Source organism: Amblyomma maculatum, chromosome 9, assembly GCF_055883805.1.
Source record: "Amblyomma maculatum isolate TAMU_Amacu chromosome 9, ASM5588380v1, whole genome shotgun sequence".
Taxonomy (NCBI): domain Eukaryota; kingdom Metazoa; phylum Arthropoda; class Arachnida; order Ixodida; family Ixodidae; genus Amblyomma; species Amblyomma maculatum.
The window spans coordinates 18,750,124-18,771,655 of record NC_139352.1 but is presented as its reverse complement, the minus strand read 5'-3'; the positions used below and the strand labels follow the sequence as shown (position 1 = coordinate 18,771,655).

General features: G+C 44.0%; 1 protein-coding gene across 1 annotated transcript in view; it reads left to right on the top strand.

Moving 5' to 3' along the window:
- LOC146178497 (salivary peroxidase/catechol oxidase-like) overlaps positions 1 to 8,646 on the top strand; it is a 60,006-nt gene extending 51,360 nt beyond the window's left edge. Inside the window, exons 13-15 of the mRNA XM_084579770.1 lie at positions 2,492 to 2,661; positions 4,516 to 4,621; positions 8,517 to 8,646. Coding sequence (XP_084435896.1) covers positions 2,492 to 2,661; positions 4,516 to 4,621; positions 8,517 to 8,604 — 364 coding nt within the window. The 3' untranslated portion in view covers positions 8,605 to 8,646. The remainder of the gene's footprint in view (positions 1 to 2,491; positions 2,662 to 4,515; positions 4,622 to 8,516) is intronic.
- Positions 8,647 to 21,532: the final 12,886 nt, after the last annotated feature.

Below are 21,532 nucleotides of genomic sequence, written 5' to 3'. Positions count from 1 at the left end.
CTGCCTGTGCTCTCGTCTTCGCTCGAGCAAAAGCCTAACGGGGGTTATTTTGGGTGTTACATGCGTACAGGCACATATATTTTGGCTTTGAAATGATGAAATAGAGCGCAGGTGATTGTGCTAGGACTGCAACTGCACCGTTCTCTTCAAAGCTACATTCTTATGACTAATGCTGCGTTTATGTTTGGGCAGTCAGTTTTGTCTCTCTGTGATCACGACCATGCCCACTTATAATTGTGCCATTATCATAATTTATGAAAACTACCATGCTGAGTGATCCCAAATTCTTTCTTGTATGTATTACAGCGCTTTCATTGCGATGGTTCTGTGTGCTCATATTTCAAAGTAAAGTTTTTGTATTTGTGGTTTATTCAATTGTCTACTTCTTTATTCAGGGGATCTTCACAGTATGGCGTTGCCCTATAATAAACCTTCCGCGCAACTAGCTCAATATCGCAATTCGTCTGTGTTTTGGAGAAGAAAATGAGTGGGGGAGAATGCTTGCTTTCATCTTCTAAGTGTGGCAGGTAGTGCAGATGAACCCTTAAATCACTAGTCCCTTGCATGCCGCTGTTTTCTGCCAGTAGAAGGGCTTATTCCAAATTCCCCGTAATTTTTTATGTAAAGTATAACCTTTTAATCCAGCTCTAATCGCATTTTGGGCAAACGCCAAAGAACGTACCCTGAAGACAATGTGCAAGGTTCTTTACAGTGAAACATCGCATCAACTCGTAAAAAAGTGTAGGGTTTTGGCGTATTTAAACTTTATGTGTAGGGATGGAAGTTGGGAACGACTGCGTGAAATGCACTGCGCAAGATGGTGTTGCAGTCTGTAAGCGAGGCGGTTGGATGCGGCGATGCTACGAAGTTTCGCTGTCTTTGCTCGCGAGAAATTCCTCTATTCGAAACCGCTCCCCTCCAACCGTTTTTGTTGTTACTGTTGTTGCTGTTTAATGTCAGAGACCTACAAGCGGGCGTACAAAATTTAGACGATTTTCAAGGCTCCAAACCTCCGATTACTGCGCTCGCACTCACAAGCTCTTAATTTTATCCTAAGCTGCGTTTTTTTTTTCCTGCATCGCAACCAATTAACGTGTTATTACCATTTTACCAACATCATTCATTTTTATGCTCTGGAAACTAATAGAGCGCACGGCATACCGGTATGCACGGTATGCACGAAAACTGCCCTATCCCCCGTTTTGATTGTGTCATTTCAGCTGTGCCGACGAAACCATTGTTGTCGTTATGCTCAGTATAGGCTACAGGATATAGAATAATGTATTAAGATAGCAAAACAGGAAAATTACAGACTAGTTTAATGCGTATATCTCAAGTGAGAACTGCGCTGACGAGGGATATTGCACATGTGTTTCTACGCATCAGATCCTGATCTTTGTTTCGGTTTGTGTGGGACTGTAAGAAACAAGTACAGAGTGTACAATTCGCCAGCAGTTGCGGTTGTTTCTAGCAGTACTGATTAAGAAAAATACGTTTAGGAGCACAGAGCCACTGATGAAATGAGCCGTACTGGAAGAAAATGGGGAGACGCTTAAGCTTCTCTTTAATAGTGAAGCACGATAGTGTTAATGGACACCATTGCCACTTTTCCTGTGATTATCGAACTTCCAATTAGCAGAGTAGTAATTAGATTTATCATAGCTAAATACGTCTCCATGACACTTCAGCCATTCAAAGGAAATCAGTTTTTTAACGCGTTTAAATAAGCCGACATGCCTTCGTCGCCTACGTGCAGCGTGATCGCTTCGCAAAAGAATGATCTGCGTTAAACCCTAATACCAGCCTTAATTAAGACCAACTTACTTTTCGATATAGATGTTTTTTTTTCTATAATACAAGAGCTTTTCCATCAATTTTTGGCGCTATCTGAACGACTCCCTATTTTTTTTATTATTATTATTATTTCAAGGTTCTTATGATTTGTCGCTCCCAATAAAGGAACGCGAGAGGCTGACGACGTTTTTCCCCAAGAGGACTAAATGTTTCGCCTTACCACCACAGACTGTGCCAGTGTTATGCGGCAGTGTTGTGATTCGCTTTACTCGCAAATAATGTCTTTATTTCCATACCTTCGCTCTGCGGGTTATCCTTACCTTTAAAGAGTGCAGAAAAAACGTGGTTCACGCGGCTCACACGGTATGAACTCTAGCGTATCCGTATTCGGTCTAGGTTTGCAAGGTCGAAACTCTATTATTTTCTGATTGCGATGTCCAGAGCATAAAAGCAGAAAAAAAAAAATGATATAGCAGCAGATACTGCACAACCTGCATGGAGGACAAGGCAGAGTTTCTGTGCCTCATGCTATGAGCAAGGCCTTGTTCTACCCTTAATGAGCTGAGTTACTTTAGAGATCCTGCCCGAGTTGCCAAGTATGACCCTGAAGTTCAATGTGACAGAATTGTATTAAGAAAACAGATGGCTTGCAATAACTTTGGTTTGCTCTCATTGAATGAACTTTGGTTCTGCACAGGAACGTCAGAGACATCGACTTGTTCTCGGGCGGTCTGTCTGAAAAACACGTAGAAGGAGGTGAGGTTGGAAGAACTTTTGCTTGCCTCATCGCTGAAGTGTTCAATAGACTCAAGTTTGGAGACAGGTTTTACTACGAGCATCAAAATCAAACTGGCTCCTTCACACCAGGTAAATTTGATTCATCCGTAGTTTTCTCTTTGCAGCGAATGAAGGTGCACATGAGGGAGAAAGTGGCGTTGAGCAAGAAGGCTTTCCTTTAGAAAAGTATCCGACAAATTTCATTTCATTTCATTTATTGTTTCCTTAAGGGCCAGAAGACATTACATGAGGAAGGGGTGTATTGTTCTCCATTCGACGAACTTCGTTGCTAACAAAACAACACAAAAAGCAAAACTACAGAAAACAATATATATGTCACAACAAGTTAAGTTGGCAATGTGTATACACGGAAGTAGTTAAAGCTACAAAAGATTAATTAATTTTTATTTTCTCGCGGAATTGTTTGTGGTCAGTGCATGAAGCGATGTCATTAGGCAAAAAATTTGCAAGTGATATTGCGTTGGGAAGAATGAGTGGTTGTAAGCAGACGTCCAACCACTTATGCGGGCTATCAGATAGTCGTGGTTGAGGCGGGAGGATGACATTTCCGGGGCAGATAGCAAAAGGCGACGGAGTTTGGCTTTGCGATAGGATATATGAAATAGGTGAAGGCGCGAAATGACACGGAGTGATTCCAGAGTTGGTAGAAAGAGGGACTGTTTTACGGCGGTGACACTGGTGTCTCTAGAATAAGAAAAGGTGATAAATCGGGCTGCCCGATTTTTGAGTGATTCCAATTCTAAGGATAGGTATGATTACCTTGGGTGCCAGGCAGAAGATGCGTATTCTAATTTTGGACGAACAATTGTTTTATACGCTAGCTGTTAAATGTTAGGAGATTAATTTTAAGATTTCGATGCAGGTAACTAAGTGAGCATGGGGCGTTGCAGCAAACAGTTAGAATGTGAGTGACCCATGAAAGTGATGATGTCAGAAGTACAACAACATATTTGTACTACTACGTTACATTTATAGGAATGGATGAAATGCTGTAAGTATAATTAGTACACTTGAGGTCCAAGTATGTCTTGATCCACCATGACACAAACATATCAGCTTCACTTCCACTTGTCTTCGATCAATAGATAGTCCATCACCGCTGTCTATTGCGCCGCGTGCATATCAGGTAGCGTTTTGCGCCGTGGTTTCCATATCGCCGTCAAAATTTGTTGTCCTTTGTCAGTGCTTCGCGAATGTGTACGAAGACCTCAAAGGAAAAAAAATGCTTTTGAAAGAAGTTAGAGTCGACAACAGCTGTGTTATGTTACTGTTGTTGTTGTTGTGGCTGTAGGAAGAAGGAAACGAAAATGCACGGGCCTGCTACTGGCTCTGTAGCTGAGCCACCTCCGCTGCCTCATGCGGACAGAAGAGAAAATAGAAAAAAAAAAGAAAAAAAAAACAAGAGGGAGAGGAAGACGCGCGCCGCAACAAAAGCCGTCGTCTACCACCACCAAAGCGGTAGTGGGTGCAATCACGGCCTACAACAGATAAATATCAGTGGCAGGCTAGCCCCCACCGCAAGCAGCGGTGACCTACCTGTCCCAGTTCCATCAGGGCAAGCGCGCACTGACGCAACCGCATCTTCGGAGGCACGCAGTGGTCACACGGGAGGGTAGCCGCATGCTAAAAGCAACAAAGTTAGCCGAGCTCGCTGTCGAGCACTTCGAAGAAACATGCCTGACAACAGACGGTCCTAATCTTCATGCGGCTACTACTGCCTATGAGCCGTGCTGGAATGCGCTATACATTTTCTGGAATGCATTCAATGCTTTGTCTGTCCTTTTTACGGTAAAGTGTAGGATGTCAAATATTTTTTTAAGGCACAGGGATTTAAGCCATACGAATATTAAGTCTACATCATCAAGAATCTCAGCGCAAAATAAAACTTAAAACTTGCTTTTTTCTCATATTTACCAACAACAGAACAGCTACAATCACTTCGAAACAGCACACTGGCATCCATCTTCTGCAAAAATATCAAAGGGTTGACTTGTATACAGAAAAATGTCTTCCTTCGGCAAGATTATGCGTAAGTAAAAGTACTCATGTTCTATTCTATGGAGCGCAAACTGTTGAGCGAGTTGATGAATTGCAGACACGTACTAGCGCATACGAAGAAGGACGTGAAAGATGTAGACAACACGAGCGCTAGTGTTGTTTACATCTTTATCGTCCTTCTTCGTATGCGCTAGTACGTGTCTGCTATTCTATGGACTTTCTTTTTGCACAACGTCAATTGCATCATAAGCCATTCTACTGCCACTTTCATACAAAGCCTAATGTTTTTACAAAGATAACTACTCTCAAGCTTATAAAATATTTTGAGCTAATATTTTCTGCTGATTTTGAGCTATTCTTTTAAGCGCAATAGATTGCAAAGTATGACCTAAAGGTAACAGCAAATGTATTGCATTTGGTCAAAACACGGTCTCCGCAATTTGAAATTCAAGTTCTTCGTCTGGAAATACCGCGCAAGAAGGACATGAACTATGTTTTCTCACCGCAGTTGTTTTTTGGGACAGCCGTCATACGAAAGAAGGCGGCGTCTTTGTGAAAAAGCAGAAAAAGACGTTTTACAATATGGAGGTTGCGTTGATGCTGAAATAAAAAAAAAAATAGGCTTATGCATTTAAAGATTACTCATTTGCAACTCATGGTTGTCTCGGACCTGGGATTTGAAGCACGGCCGTTATTCATGGAACATAAAAAAAACGCTCCATCACCATTATGGGTCAACACGAAATCGCGCCTAAATGCCTAATGTCGGCATATAACACGCATTCGACTGCGGGTGATATAATCTGCTCCGCTGCGGTAGCTCACTCGTTGGGTGCTCGACTAGTGAGCCGGGAGAGCCGCGTTCTATCCCGTCTGTGGCAACCACTTTTCGATGGAGGTGAACCGCAAGGCGTCCGTGTACTTTTCATCAATAGCGCGCGGTGAGAGAGCCCAGGTGGACGAAGTTATCCGCAGTATCCGACCTAGCCGTCTCTAAAAGCCAAAGTGGCTCTCGGACATTAGGCCCCAACAATTTGTTTGTCATCATGCGCGGGGATTCTAATAGAATACGTGATTAAAACAAGACTACACAGATACATGGAAAACAACAGGCTCCAACCCAGCTCCATGACTGGCTTCAGACCTGGTATCTCGACGCAAGAGAGAGGGAGAAAATTCTTTATTGAAAAGCAATGAATCTACCTGACGTTTAGGATTCGCTGACAAGTCTCGACGCAGAAAGTTATACTGCAAATTTAACACCAGACCTTCGAAGCACATACTTAAGACACACATGTTATCCTGAGTATAGACTGACCAAAGGCTTTCGATAACGCCAAACACAAATCAACAGTAGAAAACCTACAAGATGACTGAGTAGGCGAAGGAACTTAGAACTGCATAAGGGACTTTGTCTCAAAGCGAGAAGCAACGATCCAAATTGGAGAACACAGGTCAGACATATTTACGCTGTGTAGCAGGGGAACACCCCAGCACCCAGACCTTTCACCCCTGATTTTCAGCGCTGCACTTATCAAGCTTCCATCAAAGCTAGAAGAAATTGGGGGCTTAAACCCCACCCTGTACGCAGACAACACCACACTCTGGACCACGAGAGGTAGGGGTGAACAAATTGAAGGCACCCTTCAGACAGCTTGGAAACGGTTGAATGATACGTAACCCCTGGAGGCCTCACATTCTATCACAAGAAGTCCAAAATGCTTGTGTACCAGCCACCGCGCAGCAGACTGGACAAAGAGCAACCGAGAATCGAAGTAGAGGCAGACGGAGTATCCAGTAGACAAGATTAGGATCCTAGTTATGTGACTACAGGAAAATGTCGTCAAAAAGCAGCAGTAAGTAACATCAAAGGCTGCGTTCAATAAAGGATACTGTTGCAGATTCGGAGGGAGTCTGCAAACAGAACGAAGAGGACGAAGATGAGGTTTGGGACTAGCGAGCTAGATAGAGACGGCGCGCCATGTTGGCATACCAATAGCCAGGGAACAGTCGGGTATTAAACGTATTCAGAGGCGGCCTTGGTGTCCGCCCTTCTTCTTCTACAGATACATCTAATTTTACGCATTGCTAACCGCAAGTTAGGGATGAGGAAAGACAACTTCCTAAGACTCGTACAAGCCTTTGTTATCAGCAGGATCGCCTACGCTGTCCCTTATTTACATCGAGACAACTGAGAGAGGGCTAAGATTCAAAGAATAATCAGGAAGAGCATAAAAGCACCGCTTGGCCTCCCAACCAGCGCATCTACGGACCTGGTAAGGAAACTAGGGGCGCACATACTCTGGCAGAGGTGATAGTGGACAACCAAATCTCCCAATACGAAATGCTGTTTGATTCCCTTACGAGATGAAGCATACTTCTGAGACTAGAAGTTTCATATGAAAGTAAAGGGTACCACAAGACTGCTATCTCGATGGGAACCAACACCTCCCCCCCCCCCTCCCCCAGCTGCCACAGAACATGCATCCAGAGCATCCCCAGGAAAGAGATAACGAACAGAAGCGCTGCAGAAGATATATAAAGGAAGATAGGTAGTGGTCTACGTAGACGTTGCCGAATAACAGGAAAGGCGTGTTTTTGTTGCGGTAGTAACAGATGATCAACAAAGTCTATGAAAAATTGGTTTAGTCAGGACGAACGTAGTTGACACGGCTAAAGAGGTGGCCATTGACGTTGTGAGACCATTACTACTACACTCATAAGTGATTCAAAAACAGCAATGAACAATTTTCTCAAAGGAATGTTCCCTCCACTGGCAAAAAGGATACTGTAAACATATCAGGATTGCAGAATAATTTGGCTAATATGGAACCAGGCCACACCCTGCTCCAAGAAAATGAATGTGCTGATGGAGGGGGCCAACCCTCACAAACACTAGGTGGAGGTCCCTAGTTCGGGACCCCAGTGGCGTCTGCCGCCGCGCCGTAACACACATCTTAGCGAGAAGAGGAAATACTTTTGAGTCGCTTTCACGCCCCCTGCATGAGAATGCAGGGATCAGGTTGCACGTTGTGTCGAAGCTTTGCATGGCGTGTGTCAGATAAACATCGAGAGCACCTCAGCAAGGACGTCATCTGTCACACGCCTATCTACAATGGTGCTGAATGTGCTCGGTAGCTTATCGCGGACCAAGCGGCTAACAGCGGCATTTTTGAGGCGCGCTGCGGAACAAATGCAGCCTTGGCAGTGCAGGTTCCCTATAGTAGAAAAAAAAAACGGTAAGAGCGACCTGCACACTAGCTATATACCGTCAGCAGCCGTAAACCTTTCCAACAGCAGTATCTCGCACCCAATCCCTATCGGTTAAGGACCCTGAAGGCAGTCCAAGCCACGCTTTCCGTCATTCGTGTTAAGTCTGTGGGCGGCTGTACACTAATTCTTATAGAATTCAAGCTGCTGACAAAAATTGTAACTTGCCTGGCTTCCTGCAGACACAGCATCATATCGGGTAGCCCATCATACGGGTCACATAAAGAGATGGACATCCTATCCTTCAAGCCTGGGCGGCTGGTATAGACTGCCACAAAATTAAGATTTCCCAGGAATTTCCTGTTACAGAAACGTTTTCCGGTGCCCGCACGTAACTCCGAAAACAACCGGAAATGATGCTCATTGAAGTCAAAGTTGTTTTACAAGTTATAATCGAAGGTTTCTTGGAGACTGCGCATCTGCTGATATATAGACGTGCAATTGGAGCAACACTGCCAGTAATGCCACTCCCCACAGGCTTATTTTAGACCAATTTTCATTGCGTGTAAGTGTTCTCTACGCAGTCGGCAGATATCGGGCAGGTCAGTGTGTGACAATGAGCTAATTGTTCAGGAAGCCTTTCTTTTTTTATTTTTTTGCTTGCCTAGTATTGCATTTTCGTGGTAAACACATGACTATTTTTTGGCAATTTGCAGGGAAAATGAGTTGGTAAGCTGCTCAGAAGTACAAGACGTCAACCTGGAATTATGGAAAGAGGATCAAAAAGAAAATGTCTCTAAATAACCCCCGAGAGCACACGAAGAAAAGAAAGACTCATAAATGTGGCATTTTTTCTCTGTAAAAACATGGCGTTATTCTTTTTCCAAAAATAAGTTAATTAACATAGCAATAAATTAACAATTGAAGTGAACATTTATATTTCAAAATGAAGTTAACTATCCCGGCACTCTGCTCTTTAATTTCGCTTAAATATGATGCTTTTCAGTCCTAGCTTGCGCTATCATCTCATTCGTGGTGTTCAACGCCTTCCTTACAGTAGATAAGTACAGCATCATCTCTTCCCTTCCAGTACAACCCATATGCGGCAACAAAATTATCAGAGGTAACTAATTTTGTGGTTAAATAAAAAACAATGAAGAGGAGTGCCTTTCTTTGTATTCAAGAAAAGAAAAACGTCGAGTCTAGTGAAGAAATTAAACGCGCATGGTCACGCACTTCCAGCTTGAACACAGCTTCGTGCCGCCGACGCTTGCGGAGTGTGTCTCTCGAGCGCCGAAATGCATTTAAATTGAAGACAAGACCGTGGCTTGCGGACACCTCCTGTAGAAAGCGAGGTCTTCATTTGGCGCCCAATACGGCCCAACAGGAAATCTGCTTCATGACGTCACCGCTCCTTGAATTTGAAATTAGATTACCAGAAGCGATTTTGGGGGTATTCGGCATAATTTATTAGCAAATTAAATGTGTGCTGAGGTTGCTAGAAGATGAACCTTTTCTTACACTACAAATAATGATTGGGCAAGGTCCGACCATGTAACAGCCTCCATAGAGCCAAAACTGATTTCGGCGAATTAAGAGAAACATAATGATAGCGGAGTGCCTGAGTGATTACGAGTGTTGTCGGCGGAGACGCTCCGCATTTCCGGCCCACTGACGAAAGCCGTGTAGACCCCTTACAGGGTCCCGCCTCGCACTATAGTACAGGGGGGCTCTGCTCCACTGTGGCGATGCTTTCACTTTACTCGGCCGCTCCGGTCTTGGACATCTGGTGGAATAGGATGTGGTGAGAGAGACCGAGCGGACTGTGCCGCCACCGAAACGGACCCTTTGGGGCAGTGTGTTTTTGTATGCTATTCGAGCCAGTGTAGATTGAACGAAAGGACAATAAATCTGTTTCCTTGATTTTGTTTAACGACTGTGTCGACTGCACGAGGATAAAGAAAAAGTAAATTACCATCTTCCGTGCCCAACGGCTAGTAAAACTGGCCAAGCTCAGGATTCTTTTTTTTTTTTTTTTCAGCTCTATGCATAATTTTGCTGTCGTCTTATGCAGCTTAATACATGTTGGCTGATGGTCGCAGGCTTTTGTATCCATTTTGTCATGTCAGCTTTTTATTTAAATACGTATTTCGCTGCTCGTACGGGGTTCGCTTCTCGTGACAACATTTATCTTGCCGTCGTGCCGCTATGCAATGAGAACAATGTAACAAATGACAGTGAGCAGCCGAAAGTGTTTTTACATATAAAGTGGCAAGCCAAGCTGGGTTTACCGTGATGGTTCCTAGTATGGTGGCAGGAGGAAACATCCCGTCTAACCCATACCTTGAAATGTTTACGCTCCGAGAAATCGTACGTGCACAAAACAAAGTAAATGAAGAGACAAAAGATTAAAGATACTTCATCTGTAAAAAAAAAAAGCTTGCTTTCAGCCCTTCTTCCTCGCCACCATTGCCTCAGCAACGCCGTCAAGTTGTGTACAATCATAGAAAAACAAAAAAATGCAACGGAAGCCTGCCCTTCTTGTAGAACGAATTCACAGAATGTAATTTTGAATCAACTTGGAGAGTTCATTAAACCACGATATGAGGGGCGGCATGTCGATGGACTTAGAACTTACTGTTAAACTCGCTTTAGAGCCGAGATCATGCTGCAGCGGAGGCTTTTTAGGGCGTAAGTGCTGGAATAGCCTTGTACTCGGGTAGGTCAGCACCCCAACTGATTAGGTGGGACATAGCCTCCCTTATACTATATAAAGGAGGCTATGAGTGGGAGCGGTGAAACGAGGGACGGAGCATGGTTACACAAACGTAATGTAAGGTTAGTATGTTTCAACGGTCGGGCCACTGATATTTAAAAATACTGTTTTTGAGACGTGAAGACTGCTTCTGCGGCACCGTTGCATGCGCGTGGTGGAGGCCGCGACATCCCAAGGGATCCCCGCCGACCTCTAAGCCAGCGCAGCCGGTCCTTTGACTGGTCCCCTGTTTTTGGGCGCAATAAAAGAGTTCACCACCACCACCAGCAGCATTAGTAGTAATAAAAAGCTGGGGCATAAGTTAATAAGCCGGTTTGCTAATTTCTAATAGTATACTTTATAACTATTAAAGCCAGTCATCGAGCTACAGTCAAAGGTCTGTAGCCGGTCATTATTGATAACCATATCAGTTTTTAGAATTTCGAAAACGCGAATATTCCCGGCGTTGTGCATCAGCAAGTTTTGCCTATCCCGGCACAAACAACGGGAGCTTTCAAAAAGTTCGTGCTCTAAGCAGGGACCCCGGCGCCATCAGCCACCTGAGCAAATGCCACTTCACCTCTGCTGTGCGTGCGCGGGCTGGGGCAGCAAGTAGCGGCGAGCATCGCAAAGCGCTAGTTGGACAGAGAAGATTCCGGGCCATTTGCAACATCATTTTACGACGCTGAGGACACTTCTTAGAGCGCACGCTTTTGTGGTTGTTTTTTAAAGTGAGCATCTTTTAGCGTGGCATATCCAAACTTGTTGAGGCACAGCCCCAGAAGTAATCACGTTTTCGAAATTCGTAATTCTAAAAAGGGATATGGCTATTATTATTGACCAGCCAAAAATGTTGCATTGTAATCACGTGGCTAACTGTACTAATTAAGAAGTTAATTACCATATATTAGATAACAGCTTACTAGTTTGCATTATTCCTCTGTTTTCTGATCTTCGCCAGCACTGGTAAAATCCTGCCGAAAAAGCTCTCTTCTCTTCATTTCTCGAAAAGCGTGTTTTACACATTATTGGTCTGCTCCCTTTAAACACCTGCAATATATTAAGTCGAAGGAGGGACGTGAAAGACACACCGGAGACGAGCAAGAAAGAGAGGGAGATTTATGAAGGAGAAAGAGGGAAAACAAGAAGGATATGCTGGCGGTGTGAATGGACGATAGAGATAGATGGATTTATTGAAAGGAAAAGGCAGAGAGGTTGGCCCGAATAATTCAAATCTGGCCTGCTACTCTGCACTGGGGAAGGGGAAGGAGAGAAGAAAGAAGGTCATGATGGGTGACGATGTGGGAGAAGGCATATGAAATATATATGCAGACACAGCAGCTTGCTTTACAAGCGCGAATCAAGTCCGCTGGCGCTCAAATAACGGCAAAGAGCACGCACTGCCTGGACGCCCTTCCCCTTGTCCTGTCAAGCGCCCAGCAGCAGTTCCTCCGACAGAGGCCGATGACTCGTGTCAATGGTGTGCCGAACGTAGCGCGTGTAACTGTCGCTCTAAGCTATACGGCCCCACTGAAAGCCACCTAGCGGCCGTTTTCAAAAGTTCTTCCGGGATACGAGTTGCGGCTGCTCATGCGTCGCTGCGAGGATGCGAACAAGAGTTATACACGTGCGGTCAATCGTGAACTTTTGCAGGTCATCTGAAATAACATATCCTCATCGCATATCTATAACAGGCCTCTAATGCAAAAACTTGCGCCCAATAATTCCGAAAACATCATAACATTTTAAATCTATCACGCCATAGTCGTCATGACTTCATTGGAATTTTTTCTGGAAACTCTCCACTTAAAGCTGAATCTTATTTACTTCCCCAACGACCAAGTAAGGTGTCCGGATGCCGACGCGCTGCTCGTAATCAGCCTGACTACAACCACCACGATGATGATAATGATTGCATGTTCGTGCACGCGTGAGCATGCGCACTGATTATTATGTTGAGAAGCACTATCAATTCTCAATGCAGAAGGAGAAAATGCGAGAAAAGGGAAAGACAGCTCCAAATCTTTCATAAGAATGAAATCATGAATAATTCTCGCGGGGAAACAGTTGGCTGAAGGGAATTAGATATGAAAACATTCTGCAGGTTTGAACTAACTGAATGATTCCTTTAGCATGGGCTTACAACAGAATGTCACAGCAGCTGATTTCTGTGGTGGAAATGCATGTAACAGCTAAATGCAATGCCAGAAAATTCACTAAAACCACCATTATGTCTCCTTCCCATGACAATTCAAACGGCGGTGTACATAGGACAGAGCGCAAAATGAGACTCGAAGAGAACAGCTGCGAGAGAGAAAATGTTTCTAACACTGCCTTTCAACGCGTTCTGTCCTAAAATATGTCAAAGTTTGTTCGCGGCCTTAGTCTATATAGGCTCAAAAATGGAACATTGTTCCTTTTCAGGCCGCTAATTTCCGACTCCTCCAACTTCGATACTGTGTGCAATGAGTGCACCAAAAACATGAAATCAAACGAGGAACTGTCCCCGAACCTATAAAACCTCTGCATGAGGCGATGGTTGTGCGAAAGATTTTTTTTTTTTTTTTTTTTTGTCACATGACTGCGCAGCAAGGGGCCGCGCTGAACGCAATGACTGGAAAATACATTGTGGCGTTTGCTCAATAAGACAACGATGACAACACAAAAAAAAACGTGGGAGGCTTCGTAGAATTTCTGAGCTCTCAAGTAACATTGCATTGAACTTTTCTAGCATTACAACATATCATAATCATACTGAAACAATATTAGTAATGTTGGCGCAATTTTTGGCTTGGAAACTCAAATGACAAAATGCTCTAGTTTTTCTGTTATATTCGCACAATGAGCCTGTAAAATGAAATATCTACGCCGTAAAAGGGAAAATAAAGAATATGAAACAAAATGTTATCATAAAACATAATTTATGGCCGCCTTTGGAAACACCTAGATAGATGAATGAATCCCAATTCTATTTCTTTTTCTTTTTCAATCACACAGCACGTCGTTTACTCATACGGGATGAAAGAAATAACCACACTTGAGAATCATAAGCCGTACACTTCCCACAGCATGTGTAACACTTAGCACCGCCGCCACGTCACTGCAGTCGGGACTTACTGTTACCAAATATTAACTGTGAATTGCCTTCCGGCTGTTTCAAGTGGTGAATGGTTCCAAACGCATCTTAACCTAAATCAATGTCCTTTTATCGTCGTAACGCTTCGGTAGCAGGTATTTTACCGCATCAACAATGCTTAATTAGCGAAGGTTGTATATTTTGGTGTTTTTCTGAAAAACTTATCCTGAACGCAGCCTACCACGTGTATCACTGGATGCGCTTACCGCATGCTCGGCTCCCTAAATATTATGTTTTCTTATTCATCCACCTTCAGCCAAGCTTGCATTTTATGTTATTTGTATCTGAACTTACATAAGCTATGTCTATATAGTACCCTCAAACCAAAGTGGTCGTATTCGCTTCATAATCTGAGCAAACCCATGAAACTTGTTTATCTCCATTCCTGTTACCGCTCATATGCTACTTTAATCAAAACCCATTTATGGTTTCTAGAGTCCCCACTATACAGGAATATGTGACGTCTGCCTGCATTTCTTTTTTGGGATTTACGCTCTAAACCAGGTTTTAATAACGCCATTCCTTGTTCCTCCCACTTATCCTTCACCACGCACCTATTATATAAGAAGCATTAGTACTCCAGTTATTTCATTTCATTGCATTATAGTATGTATGTTTCTGTGTTCCACTCCTGCAATAGACCCAGCAATTGCGGCAGCATGTATATAAATAAATATGAACGCTCGCCTAAACTTCTTTCTTCAGCTGTGTCATACAAATGGGGTCATTTGTGAGCCATTTTTCGCTCTTAGCAACAATGATGAGTAGTTGAAGAAAAACTTTAGGAAGTACTTTTCTCGTCCGGGACTTGAATTTCGTATACTATTCAGCGCAATATGGGCCCTTTATTTCAAGAATACTTCGATGGAAAAGTCCTTTTGTTTTCTGAGCAAAATAGCTTATACTCACTGTGATGCCTATGACCATGAAAAACTGCATGAGAAAACATTGCCGCTGGTGCTTGTGTAGACGTCATGCTAACCTACTGTTTAGGTGAAAAACTGCCTGACCTGAAATGGCTTTGAGCATGTGGGCAGTTTAGCGGGTGACAGATTGGCCTGCTGCGGTCAGAGACTGGCGGGTCACGGCAGTTACGCGATGAACTATATATACGCGTATACGTATCTGGAAGCTTGTTAGCTTGCGATGTAGGATCGGAATCTTTCAGAGAAGAAATTTGGAGATAATAAAATACTCGTAGAACTGATACTCCGACGCGACGCCTACCCACAATGGCTGTTTCCAATGTTCCTGACATCAATGCAGTGGGAGCTTCTTTGATTTTCTGGAATAGGTACCAAACAACGGACACAGTTTAATTGAATACACGGGCATATTTTTCATTCTGTCATCTTGGAGACATGTATGAAGGCACACTATGAGCGTGTAAAATGTATACATGGCACGTTGACACCTTACAACAAGCTCGTTAGCGTTCTCGCCTTTAGTGTGCGCGCGTTCGGCTTACAAATAAACTGACCTCCGCGTAGGGCGCCCGTGCCCTGTGCGGCGTTAGTGAAGTTTACAGAACCTCATGTTTTCTAATTTCCGAAGCCTTCCACTATGGCGCCCCTCGTACCCTGAGTCGCATCGGTATTTTAAACCCTATGAACTAACACAAAGGGGCTGATCTCAGATTGTTTACAGGCATCTCACAAGCCGGAACGTCATCTGCCATCTGTTATTACCACTGAATACCGTTATTCGTCCACCGAAAAAAAAAAAGCATGGCAAAGTCGTTCCCTTGAACAGTCCCTCCAGGCTGACTCAACTGATGGAAATTATGCTAAGGATGTGCCGTCGCGTTATATGTCTGCTGTCTCTCCACTACATTCTGGCACACGAAATGGATGAACGTAACCAACTAGCCCCATTTTCTCCTGCTATCACTAAAATATTGTTAGGTACTCAGTACGTAAAAGGGATGTTTATTTGTAGTGTATGTACTGCTAGTCCCCAGGGCAAGCCAGCTTGTGCTTCCCGTTTCTCACTCTTAGCTTCTTACTGTGCTTTCTCATGACGCTCTAAAGCACGCGGCACTTCCCCCTTCGCAGACGAAGCACCCAGTGCAAGCAGTTTAAGTAATGTGCCGAGGATGGGACCATTTTAGCCGACCGACATGCACCCCCTGGGTCCTGCGTAAGCATCGGCCACTTTCAGTGCGGCGTAGTATCACATAGTTCACGTCACGCAGGCGCTACAGAAGGACAAAAGGGCCGCTATAGTGAAGCATCAGCTTCTGGGATAAACCACGCTTGCACAGCGGCGTCCACATCAAGGTGCAATGCAACGGGGCACCGAGACAGTCTTTGTTCACGTAAGTGTTGTAGGTTCCACTATAAATTTGTGGATTAAACAATTTGGATGTATTCACCATACATCTCAGTTACATCTGTATCCTATATATAGATGTATATATAGTGTACAGATAGCGGAGTGGACAGATTTCACTGAATACTACATTGATGGCAGCTCTTGCAAAGCCTCGTGAGCGTTTTCTGTGTCTGAGGATACAGTTGTAACTATATATATATATATATATATATATATATATATATATATATATATATATATATATATATATATATATATATATATATATATATATATATATATATATATATATATATATATATATATATATATATATATATATATATACTTTTCGAGCTAAACGTGTGCTGTCAATATTAAATATTCGCCTGTATTGCTAGGCACTTGTAGTGCGGAACTATACGCGATCAGCCTCAACAGCTCACAGAACCTTTTTAATGAATACCTGGCCCTTAAGCACTTTTGTACGTCTGCGGCGGCATCAACTTTACAGTATGTAATATCCTGTCTGCTCACATTGAGTGAATTGTCTAGGTCACCCATGACCTCACGGTGCACGCGGACATGGTTCATGGCGCAGCCCGACCAGCTGCAGCAGCTGCAGCAGCCGCCGCCTCGTGCACTACGAGTGAGGCCCATGTCATATTATGTCTTTCTCTGTTTTGCCTAATGATCTCTGGCCCGCAGCTCTCTATCCAGCTGTGATGCATTTATAAACGCCCACGCCCCGCTTTCGTTTCAGGTTCCTTTCTAGCCTCCCGCGGAGACAGCCATGCAACGTGGGTGAGTGAACCATCCTTGCCTGAAGCGGTGACAGTCGCTACTGTGCTTGAAATTTACGAACTCTGAGTTCAAAAAAACAAATTCTTCATGTTTTTGTTTCTTCATGCGCATTTGTTTTGCCCTATTGCGCTCATTTGTTAACCCACTCCTGTAAAGAACCCTTCGTTGTGGGCAGTATTCAAAATAAATATATAAATCCACGTATAAACAGCCTGGCGCAAACGATGGGGATATACCGACATACAGGAAGTGCAATGAACAGAACAGCTAGCCAATGTTTTGGTAGGCTCTATCAGAGTAGTTTCCGACGGCCGGAGAACGTGACAGGAGGAGCCAAAGTCGAGTGCAGCGTGCGCAGCTTGCGTAGAGCGGAGTACTACAAGTCAATGAGAAATTATTTTTTTCTTTTAGCGGCCATAACCTGGCTAATAATGATAATTATGATTCCGCAGCGGTATTGACGTAGAAGATATAGATTCCTTTTAAGTGAGAGCGGATGCACGAACGTCATCTCTTCGAAGAAGATGGCTACACAGAATGAAATAGCCCTGAGCAAGAGATAAAGTGGAGCCTCAGTTCGCAAGCCGAGCCGACGTTTCGACAAGGGCCAGATATGGACTACATCCCAAATTTCGAGGCGTCCATGTAATGGCCAACACAGTCGTGTAGGGTGAGGAAGTCATTTAACTGAACACAACCATGTGAACATTGCACGCACCTCTCTAGCCAGCACGGAACGACTGACCACACTTGAAAGTGACAACGAACGAGAAGGACTGTAAGGCCCGCGACATGTGCACACGAACGAAGGCCGTGTAATCAACACCAGCGGAATCACACGCAGCCACGGAGCCGAAGCCACATCAAAGTACATTTACACAGACACCCACACGTTCAAGGAAAGACACTGGCTGCCAGGCTGACACCATCATTTAATTCACCACAACCACTAGCCCTAAATCAGCCACCCCTAAACACGTAACGCCTCTCATGAAATCCACTCGAAACGAACGGAAATGAACAAAAAATAGCACCGAAATCTCCCAGCAAAAACTTCGCCCCTTTCTTGTTTATAGAAAATTAGCAGTAAAACATGCTAACTACATCTCGCGTTTACATGCTTACAAGTATTATTTAACAAAAGCAATGACACCGAAATGACTTGGGGTGAATGTAAAATGCGCTCTTGGTACCCTATGACCTGAATAACTCAGATGACGCGTCGCTAGCTTAGATGGGCATTTTAAACAATGCTTTCAAGAGTAAGTAGATGCACTTACGCACCATTTGGATAAAATAACGCTAACCAAAGCAATAACGGAAATTGTGACAAGAAAACCGCAGAACCTTCGCACTAGAAAAAAGCATAAATTATGAGATATAAGCTGCCGCTAGATAAAAATAAACCTAGGAAGCCAGACATACCTCCTACAGTTTCACAACAGTGACGTGTTCGTCTACGAGACAGGACATAGATGGCACCAATGGCACATTGTCAGACCTTATAAACCTTCTAGAATGCTCCTTCTGTCATAAGCAGTACATCGGAGAGACAGGGCAATCAATTAGGCTAAATGATCATCGGGTAGACACAAGCAAAACCTCCCCAAAGCAGTTCCCCATCATTTCAATCATAAAGACCATAGTTTTTATGATACTTAATTATCTAATATGGATCCAGGCTTTATATATTCAAGGGACAAAAAATATATGCAAGAATATCTAATCGATAAGTTTAGTACATTGGAACCAACAGGAATGAATATCTCGAAATTGAAATTAGAATCCCTGAAATATATATCTGTGACATAATTAGTCGAGAAAACAATCCCATATAGTGATAATTGTAGAGTTTGTTCACAGCCCGTGCATACTCTATGCCCCCCTCCGCAGTATCACAAGCTGCACAAGCTGCGCGCCGTCTTTGTCGCTCAGGGAAAGGACGCTTAGACAAGCCTTGCTGTAGATGGCGTCTATTGGCAATTATAAAACAGAATCCGCAAAGGCCCACCCATCATTTCAGTTTCCCTGTACATTGGGCTCTTTGTAGACAGCACGGCATTTCGCCAGTGATCCAGAAGCTCTCTGCTTTACGCAAGTCCTTTGTACAACAATGAGCACGAAGTTTGGGGGTAAAAGTACGTGTGCATTCTATGCACAACCAATGTTGCCGAGTATACCGTTCTACGAGCATTCATGCTGCTATGTACCCTACCGGCATTTAACGCATAGTTCTACAACCCCGTTGTTTCTTCCTAAAGTAGATTTTTACTCAAGTGAGCTCAAGCCAAGTACAGCAATGTTTACTAAGACGTAGATAAATTCAGCAATGTCTCAAGCCATATCGCAAGTACACACGATATAATGCCTCGTATCCTGCTGTGCAGAGTGCTCGAATCGTTCATTAAGTCCCGTGTAACGTTATCAGTGAATTAAGTGAATGCGCCGACAAAGCTCATGAAGCAAGTGACGACGTAATTCCTTTTCTATAAGTTTGCAGTATGCTTAAAATTTAAAATTTCACTTCACTGATAAAACGAATGTTTCCACTGGACGTCCTCTAAATATCTCGTCTGAACTTTTCGAGTAATGCTGAAGTGAAACAGCCCTAGTGTTATTGACAGTTAAAAAAACATATCCCATCCTCAGTTCATTTTCGCGCTTTCCCTTTACCGGCACGCCGCTGAAACTGGCGCACGGTTACTCGTCCTTCACAAAAATATAGCACAGATTAACAGCTAATGGGTCATCATATGCAGCAGCTGATCTCCTTTGTATTTCGCTGTCATGTTCACAAGCAGAAAAGAGTGTAACCTTGCCTCAATTTTCACTGGAGGCTAAAGAGTAGACCGGCGCAAAAAGTCGCAATTTCCTCCAGTTTCCTGTGTCATCGTCGACTCCAGCGATCTATACTTGGTGTCATTTTTCGCCGTCGTACGCGCAGATGTTGTCCCCAATTTTACGGTAAGTTGTACGTATCTATTAGGGCATGGTATCGCTTGCCTCATTTGTAGGGCTTGATGCTCATCTGGCCGAAAAAGAAGCAATGTTACAGAACATTTAGTTTAAAGTCTATGTGAGATCGCACGTTGCCTTATAAAGCTTAATAAATTGAATGCATTTTCAACAGCGGGCGCGTTTCTTGTAGAGGCTTCCAGCAGAGGCAGCGCAAAGGCAAGGGCAGTATACGTGAAGCATTAATATGTAAGGCAGTACATTTATCAGCAATCGTCATTGAGCGACCCGCTGTTATTGATGCATAGGCGAGTATGGGGCGTTTTATAGACAGATACACATAGTAGGAGCCCATGCTAATGATAATAAAGAAAATACGAGGCGCCAATGAAATGGATGAAGCGCATTTCGCGCCCACATTGCGGGAGGACTCAGAACAGGACTTATTAACACTCGTGCCCTGCATGTACTAATACTTGTAGCCGAAACTCGCAGTCTAAAGATGATGCTTTTAAACTAATATGACAACTACGCGGCCAGCTGTGGAAAGCGTTAAGAAATACAAAGAAATCAGTGTTATTTATTGACAATACTCGAAATAGTACCATCCCACCGGAACACTGTTACGGTTACCAATCTTCGATATATTATGTGCTGACATCTTTTATTCCAATGGCAATACTGCGCCAGGCTTCGGCACGTGGCGTAGTCCCGGGAAGGGCCACGTTGACCTTGAACAGCCGCGAAGAAGAAGAAGGAGGACGCTCAGTTACCGGCAGCTAATACTTTCGCTCCACATTCGACTCAGCTGCATTTGGTTTGGTGTGGTAAAACTTTATTTCCCACAGTAGGGGTCCTGGAGGACACTCGGCTTGGCGCCAGGTGTAGAGGGCAGCTCCCACGTCGGCACAGAGAGCCCGAAGCTCTCCGCCACCGCGCGGGCCTCCTGGACAGCCCGAAGCTGATCATGTAGTGAAGAACTTTTTAAAACTTTGTCCCAACGTTCCTTGTTCATTGCGTAGGCGTTGCTCGATGCCCAACCACACAGCATATGGTTTAAGTCTACACGGTCACTGCACCGTTCACACACATGTTGTCCGTCGTAGTCTGGGTCGATGTGCTTCATGCGCCAGGGGTTGGGGTATGAGTTCGTTTGGAGCAAGGGTAACGTGACTGATTGGCTGCGGGATAATTTCTTATCCGGGAGGGGAAATGCTCGTCTGCCTAGATAAAAGTGCTTAGTGAGCTCGTTGTACGTGAATAATTGATCTCTGTACTCGATATGTGGAGTAGCAGGGGAAACCGGAGGGACGCGGTCGATGAGTCCTCACGCCGCCTCGTGTGCGATCTCATTGAGATTCCGCAGGCCGCCCCCTAAGCTGCCCATGTGTGCCGGGAACTATACGATGGAGTGATCGGTGATGTTACTTCCGCCTAAGATCCGTAGCGTCGTCTTGTCTATCACGCCCTTGGCGAAAGCTCAAGTGGCAGCTCCAGAGTCGTTGTATACAGTTGTGAAGTCCGAGTCCTTTACCTTCTCATTTATATGTGGGCTGGTAGCTTACGCTCTCGCGTCATACTCTTAAAGGATGAGCTTAAGTGTCCCCAATAATGTAGCACCTTGCACTGGTAGGGCGTGATAGGCGGGGAATAATGTAGCAGGCAAAAGAAGCTTCCGCCATTGCTATCGCAATTCAACTATTATTAACCAGAGTTGAGCCACAACAAATTTTTGTTTATCGCTCTCTGCCATATTTCCGGTCAATTCC